The sequence below is a fragment of the Aptenodytes forsteri genome, unplaced genomic scaffold (genome assembly GCF_000699145.1).
Source record: "Aptenodytes forsteri isolate BGI_AS27 unplaced genomic scaffold, ASM69914v1 Scaffold119, whole genome shotgun sequence".
Classification (NCBI taxonomy): Eukaryota; Metazoa; Chordata; class Aves; order Sphenisciformes; family Spheniscidae; genus Aptenodytes; species Aptenodytes forsteri.
Window position 1 is genome coordinate 8,208,382 of NW_008796165.1, and position 8,579 is coordinate 8,216,960.

General features: G+C 37.3%; 1 protein-coding gene across 2 annotated transcripts in view; it reads right to left on the bottom strand.

Annotated features, from left to right (window-relative positions):
- Positions 1-8,560, bottom strand: part of FAF1 (Fas associated factor 1) — a 175,700-nt gene extending 167,140 nt beyond the window's left edge. For both annotated transcript variants that reach the window (XM_009287352.2, XM_009287351.2), the window contains exon 1: positions 8,404-8,560. In XM_009287352.2, the coding sequence (XP_009285627.1) occupies positions 8,404-8,448 (45 nt within the window). In that variant the 5' untranslated portion in view covers positions 8,449-8,560. The remainder of the gene's footprint in view (positions 1-8,403) is intronic.
- Positions 8,561-8,579: the final 19 nt, after the last annotated feature.

An 8,579-nucleotide genomic window follows, 5' to 3' on the forward strand; every position in this document is an offset into this window, starting at 1 on the left:
GGTGGTGGATGCCCCATCCCTGGAAACATTCAAGGTCAGGTTGGACGGGGCTCTGAGCAACCTGATCTAGTTGAAGATGTCCCTGCCCACAGCAGGGGGGTTGGACTACATGACCTTTAAAGGTCCCTTCCAACCCAAACTATTCTATGACATATTCTTCAAAACCTGGAAATGGTTTCCAAAATAGGAAAACAGAACAACACTGAAATCCCAGCAAAGCACAGGTCATACCATAATGCAGGCCAACAAGGACTGCAAAAAAAAAATCTCTCTAAAGACATAAAAATTAGGTAAGCTTTTAAAAGCATCAGGACAAGGAAGCCTGCCAGTGAGTCAGTGGGGCCAAAGGAAGAAGATACTAAAGAAGTAGTCAAAGAAGGTAAGGGCATATCGTAAAAGCTAAATGAATTCTGTGTGCTCATATTCACTACAGAGGAACTTGGGGACTATCCTATAACAAAGCTGCTCTTTACAGAGAACTCTCTCATCTTTAAGTGTCAGTAGAGACATATAGAACAAACCACCAGGACCAGATGATAGTCCCCAAAATTTTAAAGGAACTTAAATGTTAATTTTTTTACAGCAGACTGCTCTTTAAATCAGCCTTAATTAAAGGTTAAATCAACCTCACATTCCCACAGTGCTGATATTAGCTTTTTGGTGAATTTTATTGGGGTGCAAACCAGAAGGGGTTAAGATTTCTACAATTCAGACAAATTTGACTTCTGTACCGTAAGAAATAGCAGAAATTCCAACAAAGTATACAGGATAGAATTAGTATATACATGAATATATATGACACACTGAGGAAAAGTGAACACGGCTTCTACAGAGCAAACTCACATATCACAAAACTACTCAGATATCTCTGAAGAATGCAAGACTAACTCAAGCTGACACAGTTTATTTCCGAAGTCTTATAACAAACCCTATCATCAAACTCTTAAAGTGCTGACTTCCAGAAACTAGGATGAAGCAAATCCATTCAAATCCCGTTTCTTTCGGCTCCTTCCTAAGGACCAGCCACTGCTGCAGATGAGACATTAGGCCAGCTGGGTCTTCGATCTGAGCTGATATGGCACCTTTGATATTTGCACACACAAACAACCTGACCTTTAAAAAAAAAAAAAAAAAAAAAATAGAGGTGACTCAGTTTTGGAGTTCTTGTCTTTACAAATTGTTTCCTGCAACAGGTAAAATATGAAACCTATATAAAATAACTCAAGGGCTAACGTACTGTGTTCTAGTTTCAAAACACCTCTTAAGAACTTCAGTTTTAATGAATTATCTTTTGAAAGCGTAACTACTCCCGCAGAACAAAGACCTGCTCAACCAGTTAGACATAGAGGACCAGTAGATGACTACTTTGATAGACCAAACAACATGTAATGCATACATTAGGGCTTTGGTTTCCTCTTTGAGCAGTTTGTTTTTACAATTGGACATTATCTAGTCAACTCTAAAAAATGGGCTTAATTAGTAGGTATCAATCCAGCCAGTAAGCATGTCATTTCCTGATGAGGGACAAGTAAAATGTGAGGTACTTCCCCAGGCTTTTTATTCTAGTTCTTACAGTAGTTAAAAGAAAGGACTCATCTAATAGCTGCCCCACAAATGCACAAACTTATCCACTGACTAGAAAAATATTAAATCCTATCAAAGATATGCCATGTAGTTCCTTTAATAAGCTATTAACCCTTGCTTCTAGTAGGGAAACACATAAAAACTAGGCTTGCAGTGGTAACTGAACCATGAGAACTGCCCAAATAGAGGGGGAAATTCTACCCTTTCAGACTTCCCAGCACCAATGCAATATTCTTAAGATGGGAGAGTCTCAGGACCCCTTAAGACATGTAGCAACTTGCTCAAATCCTCATCCTCTCCTTTCCCACACCTCCTTCCACACAAAAATATGAACTCGGTAAATGTGTTTACTGTAAACAATCTTTGCTTACCAAGAAATATTAGCCACATTTTATTTTCAATGTGCCAAATAACTTTCACATTAACTTTCAATGAAAGCACATTCCTAGCCTCTGGGAGTACATATAATTAATAATGTCAATATTATAATTAGCATTAGTTGTCATGGCATTTGAAAAAGGATCCTACAGCTACCACCTCTCAATCTGTTTCAGTGACCTACTAACCCAAATACCTATATGAATGGGCTGATGGAAATGGTGACATGATTACTATAATGTGAAGAGTCTTTTCAAGGTAATTGAATGAAAGGAACAGCATAAACCTCTTTCTAAAGATGAATCGGTGCTCCAGTGGTAAATTATTTAGGTTCTTACAGCAGGGCTGTAATGCACACAAATCATAGTATCCTGTTTCTTCTCTATAAATGTCAGATAGTATTTTTAATTAACTGTCATTATATAAGAGAAATTAGCTGGATTTTCGAGAAATTAGCTGGATTTTCCAGAAATTAGCTGGATTTTCCCTGAACATCTATCAGTGGAAATATCCAAGTTATCATGTTTCTAAATGGACATCACTCTTACTCCAAATTCTTATTTGTGACTCTGGAATCTACTTTACCTTCAATTTAAAGGCCAGAAAGGTGACTAGTAAATCAAACTAGCTTTGTTCTGATGAACATGAGCTTTGGGATTACAGAGGAGTCTAAAAGTATCTAAAGAAATTAAACTGTTGATTCTTCAGAAACACACAAAGAACAGATTAATATAAGCAATGGTCTTGGTAGCAGAAAACGACAATCAAAATAACCAAACTAAAACACACTAAGCATGCAGTATGCTTTTATCGGGTCTCTTGACCCTAAGGCCATTTACAACAAACAAAACCAATTGTGTTGCAAACCAAGAGGTCCAACTACCAGTTCCAATGCTGTTACTGACTGTGTAATGCACAAAATTATAAGATGTGATAAAAAGCAACAAGGATTAAAAGGAATTCTAATCAAAATGTAAATTAAGAGGCCTCATAAGTATGAGCTTCAACATCCTACAGTGTCCTAAGGTCCTCTTTTTTACACTGAAAAACAGCCCTGTTAACTATTTCAAAATTTAGCTAAGGATACAGCAACCTATATCCACAAAAAAGGTCAGGTGAAGCAGCACTGAGCATCTTGGCACCTAACCATTAGAAACTCAGCAGAGTCCACTTTTACCTAAAGATACCCAGTATGAGGGGATGAAGCAACAAACCTGTCTCTCCCAAACCCTGATTTCTAATCTATAGAGTACTGGATTTCCTTCCAAATACTATGGAGAGAGCTGCAAAGCTCAGTCCAGCTGATGTGCTCTAGGAGCGCGCGCTGCGTTATATTCTACAGAGAGGCCACACAAAAGAATGGTTTGGTATGAGCAAGACTGAGGTTTTAAGCTCAGACGATCTGAACACAGAAAAACAGACATTTAGGTGCCTATGGAGACTTTCTGATGAAAATGTAGGCCTCCAAGAACTTTAAACAAGTTGGAGGACACTTTCCAAAGATTTAAACTTCGATTGGAAGTTTCTTCAGCACCTATCTTTTACTGAGGATCTTGTTCCAAGCGAATTGCCAAACACTTCACAGAAAGTCTGCAAAGAAATCAAGAACAGTCCTTTCTGCTCCAATGCCTTAATGACAAAACAACACAATTTCTTTCAGAAACCAACATTAAGGACATCAGTTTTGCTATTTGTTCAAAATCCCTTTGTGGATGGTTTACCCTTACATAAAATGGTTGAAACACTCTTTCCAGCCCCCAGCATAAGTCACAATCCAGGGGAAGAATCAAGGGTACTGACTTTAAGCTATTCTTATATCTTCCTACCTTTTTCACCCATCAAATTTTTATACTGGCAATAACTTAAAAGTGACAGAAAACCTGAGCCAGCATGCCAACACACACAGAAGAAAGAAAAGCTCCCTTAGCACCCTCAAAAAAAATTAATACACATGTAAATTCTGCACATAGACTGTTAGACAGTGAAAACAGTGTGCATAACAGAGATAATCTTTTACAGGGCTGAAGCAGACAGATGTTTTTCATAACAACAAAAAAATCTTTAAAAATATATCTTGTCAGTTATTTAACAGCACTGTGTTAACTTCCAAGTGAAAAAGATTCTGCAGTTTCTTTAATTTTAGCCATTCCAGAAGGAAACGAGTAGTTTGAATTACGGCTAAAATTACGGTTAAATCTTAAAATAAAAAAATTAAAATAAAGAAATAATAAGCTGATGTATCAATGTCATGGTCAATTTTATAACTTAAAACATAATTATCTAGCATGCTTTCTCACCTTTCCGTAACTGATGGTAATGAGGTTCTTCCTTCCCAATTCCCCCTTGCTCCTCCCACAAACCTCTGTTTTTATGAAAAAGACTGACACAAATGTGAAGTTTGGAGAAAAAAAAAAAAAATTTATATACATATGTGTGTGAATCATACCAAAGCAGTCTATTACGCAGTTTAAAAAAAAAATTGCAAAAAGAAAAAAACTCATGTAACTTTATTTCACAATGAACATAGATGAAAAACAGAAGGAAGAAGAAGAAGAAGAAAACTATTAGGTATGTGTTGTTTCAATGAAAGCAAGGGGTTTTGAGTTTTGCCATTCCACTCCGAAGTCTTCCCACCCAGACCAAATCTTGAGCTACTTATTTATTTGGTCAATGAAAAAATGTGAATTCTATGAAAAATTCCCTTCTGAAGCTCCACGTGCCAGATATTTTTGTAATATATGGACACCCAGGAGCTGGCAACTCCCACACTACTCCAACCCTTAGGCCCACTCTACATTTAGAATTTTGTTTGGACAACCACACAGCATGAATAAAGTGGTCCTACAGGTGGACGTAACTTATAACGACAAAAAGATATTCTTGCTAATTTTAGTCCCCATCCTAAGCGAAGCTGTTAAAAACAAAAGTAAAGGTGCTAGCATACAAAAATGTCAACGTCTGACACTTCTGCCAGTACGCAAAGATTGTTTTTCATTCCTGAACAGTTTAACTATGCCAATTTAACTAAGTTCAGTGCAACTGAAGTTTGCCATTTAAAAAGGAAAAAACAAAAACAAAAAAATCTATTTTCTTTATAATGAAAAGTGGACCAATACACTGTGAGAGCAATTCTCTTCAAATCCCAGACTGCACAGATCATTAATATATTTGTATCATGTGAGTACCTGGGTATCCCACTGGAGATGGAAGAACATTTTGCAGTTAAACACAACAAACAAAAGAAGAACAGCGATGTTAACAAAAATTGGTAGAAATTATATGCCCTTATTTCCCCCAGTATGTGAGGTATATTGCAGCATCACTCTTTTACCAATTCACATGCAGTCACCTTTTTAAGTAATTTATGCTACAAACACAAGTTGTTGAGTTTTTTCTTAAGGAGTTTTTCCTATATGCCAATGACACTTTGTGGAGAAATTCTGAATTGCATTTAGTAAAACAGCTAACACTTGTTTGTGCACCTAACTCTACTACTTTAGCTACTTCCACTGAAAACAGTCAGACTACACATGTATAAAGCTAAGCTTCTGCATAATCTTTCCTAAGTGAGGACCTAAGAAGGAAAAGTTAGACAGGTTGCTTATACAGCTCACATGCATGAATACGTACTTTGTACTCTCTGGGTAGCATACAGTAACCTCATTAAAAAAGGAGAAGGAAATAAAATAATTATAAACCACACAGAACAGGCTTAAATTGTTTTGAGACATTAAGAAAAAATATTTTGGTAGATCACTTTCTGTGTTTTACTCTATAGTTAAAATATTTTATAAAATTATTCAATGTTTGTATGTATATGTATACATACAACATATTTTTAAAACTTATTTCTCTTTAGTAACTCAGAATGCGGAGGTAACCTGTCACAACAATCAGAGCTAAAAGGAAAAACCAAATGCAATACAAGATCCTGCTCTAGTTGAAATCAATGGCAGAATCCCTAGTGTCTTTGAAAGATACAAAATAAGTCCATGAAAGCTTCACAAAAGCATCAAACATCAGTATAATTTTGACTTCACTGAAAATTTTTTTATGGGGAGGGAAAACCCTTTCAAGTTTTAAAAGTTCGAAGACCACTGCTCTATCCCTGTTAAAAGTAACTTGGGAAAGGCAAGCGTGAAACGGTGATGGAAGTTTCCCTCCCAATTTAATTCAGCAAAGATTAGCTGAACAAAACTATGAAGAATTGCTTTTAAAATTTCCAGTGTGCACAACACTCTTCAACAAGATACCTCACACAAACATAGAAAATGGCAGCAGAACTCTGAGAGACATATTTATTAATTAAAAGGTACAGAAAATATAGAAGGGAAAATCATGCAGAATTACTTTGCACATGTTTTATTTTCCATTTTAAATTCTTAGTGAATGAGTTGCAAATTCCATCAAGTATTTAAAATACCCCAAAATCCTTTACCATTTTGTAACAGCCTAAAGATACGAGGCCTAATAATGATCGACATTGTCCTTTACTAATCTGAAGTTTTAACAGCATGACAATTGACAGTTCAGTGTTTCAGAATCAGGTAGATCCTTGAGACTATTTAAAAAAAAAAAAGAGAGAGGATGAAACAGAAAAACAAAGTTGTCTAGTGAAATACAAGAGCAAAAAGTTTGGATTTTTTTTTTCTTTTCTCCATAAGCGTTGTGATATGATAAAATATTTCCTGGGTCCTAGGCTCAGACACATTATGTCATCCTTGATCTACAACTGGTTTCTGTGACTCCACCGCCCATCTGCAAGTTTGCAATAATACTTACCTGTCTTCATGATACCAAACACTGCAGTTACTGTTGTACCTTTATTAACCAGTTTCAAAACCCAAGCAGAAAAATACTGCAGAACTGCAAAATAGCATTGACACTAAAAACTCGGAAAGTGGGTACAGATTGAAAACTCTATTAAAAAAAATCTTACATTCACCAGCCACTAACTTAATCACCGTCTGGGATTCCTGAATGTATCCTGTTTCAGCTAATAATGAGGGATTCCATAAGAGTCTGTCTCCACTAGCATGAGTGCAGAATTGGGGTCCCAGTTTCCTTTTACACAGTGTATTGTTACTGGAAGAACTCCTTCATGAAACCCCAGCTTTAACATTGAGACGTCACTCCTACACACAGAAGTATCTCCAAGCGCAACAAAATACAGGATCATTATAGAAACATTTGTTAAACATTTTAATAAATATGGGTGTAAGATACTCAGGTACGGAAAGGGAAAACACTTCCCTGTTATCAGTTGGGAACTCCACATGTTACGTCAGTAAGATATCAGACACCTTTTGTAAAAGAGGAATTACATAACGTACCCTACAGTCACCCTACCTGTAATTCCAAAGAAACATTCTTGTTAAACACACATACAGAGTGAATGAAGGGATTACTTTTTTTAAACTAAATTTCACTGCTAACAGCTGAAAAACAGTCTTCTAAGAAGTTGAACATACAGAGAGCAGTTTTACAACTCAATCCAAGAATATCCAGGAGCCTATCCATGTAAGAACAACCACTGCAAATGGACAAAGCTTAAAAAAAAAAAAAAAAAAATCGATTGAAAAGCAAATATTAAAAAGATATAATCTGATACCCTTCCAAGCTGCTTTTGGCTCTCCCCACTATTTCAAATGCAGGTATCTTCCACTTGTTTGTTTACTTGTTCTTAGAAAAACAATATAAAACCAAGCAATACTAAGAAGCAATATACTCAACAGATTAACCAGGCTCCTGAACACATCACTTTTATTTAGAGAAAGACTTTATTCTGGGAATAAGATTTAAGAGTTTGAAGTCAAATTATAACCCATTTGCAGGGAGGAGGGAAGGTAACAAACAACTTTTAAGGGCACATTCCTCCTTTCTAAACACACATGTTGTTGTTTGGAATGGGGTGGGAACAGTTTTACTGTCATTACAACAGTCATAGGCTGAGGCAACCATGAAGTTAGTGTTGCTGTTATAATGGAAACACCTCTGTTCAGCGTTAATCTGTAGTACCAGTAAGTGATTCATTACAAACACTGTGACAAATCATGAGGAGTGATGAGTTTTGTATCCTCCCTGGCATTTACCTCTTCCAAGTGAGCTGGCTCACAGCTGTCCCAGGGCCTGGGTGGTTGTAGAGGGTTGGAACAAGCAAAGTGGATGAAAAAGCTTTTTTTTTTTTTTTATTAAAAACTGAAACTCTCTAAGTTAAAGAAGACATTTTGTTCACACACCTTGAGAGAAGAGGGCACACGTTCCCCATTTCTGACAAAAAAAGAAAGAAAAAGAAAGAGCGAGCAAGTGGAGGCTTTGGAGAGTGGGCTTCACACCCACCGCCCTAGACCTTCCCACAAAGAACAAGCAGCACAGCAACGAGAAGAAAGAGAAAAGCAGCGAGAGGCCACGGTCGTGTGGCGGCGGCGGCTTGAAATTTACCTGGAAATCAGCCAATATCATTTCTCGGTCCATGTTGGACGCCATTGCAGCCAGCTGCGTCCCCGGCTCTGCTCTGACCCGCACACCTGGAGCTGCTGCCGGCGAGGACGGGGCAGGGTGGGAGCTAGGAGCTCATCGAGGCGCCGGGCTCCTCTCAGGCTCCCGCGACGCCGCCG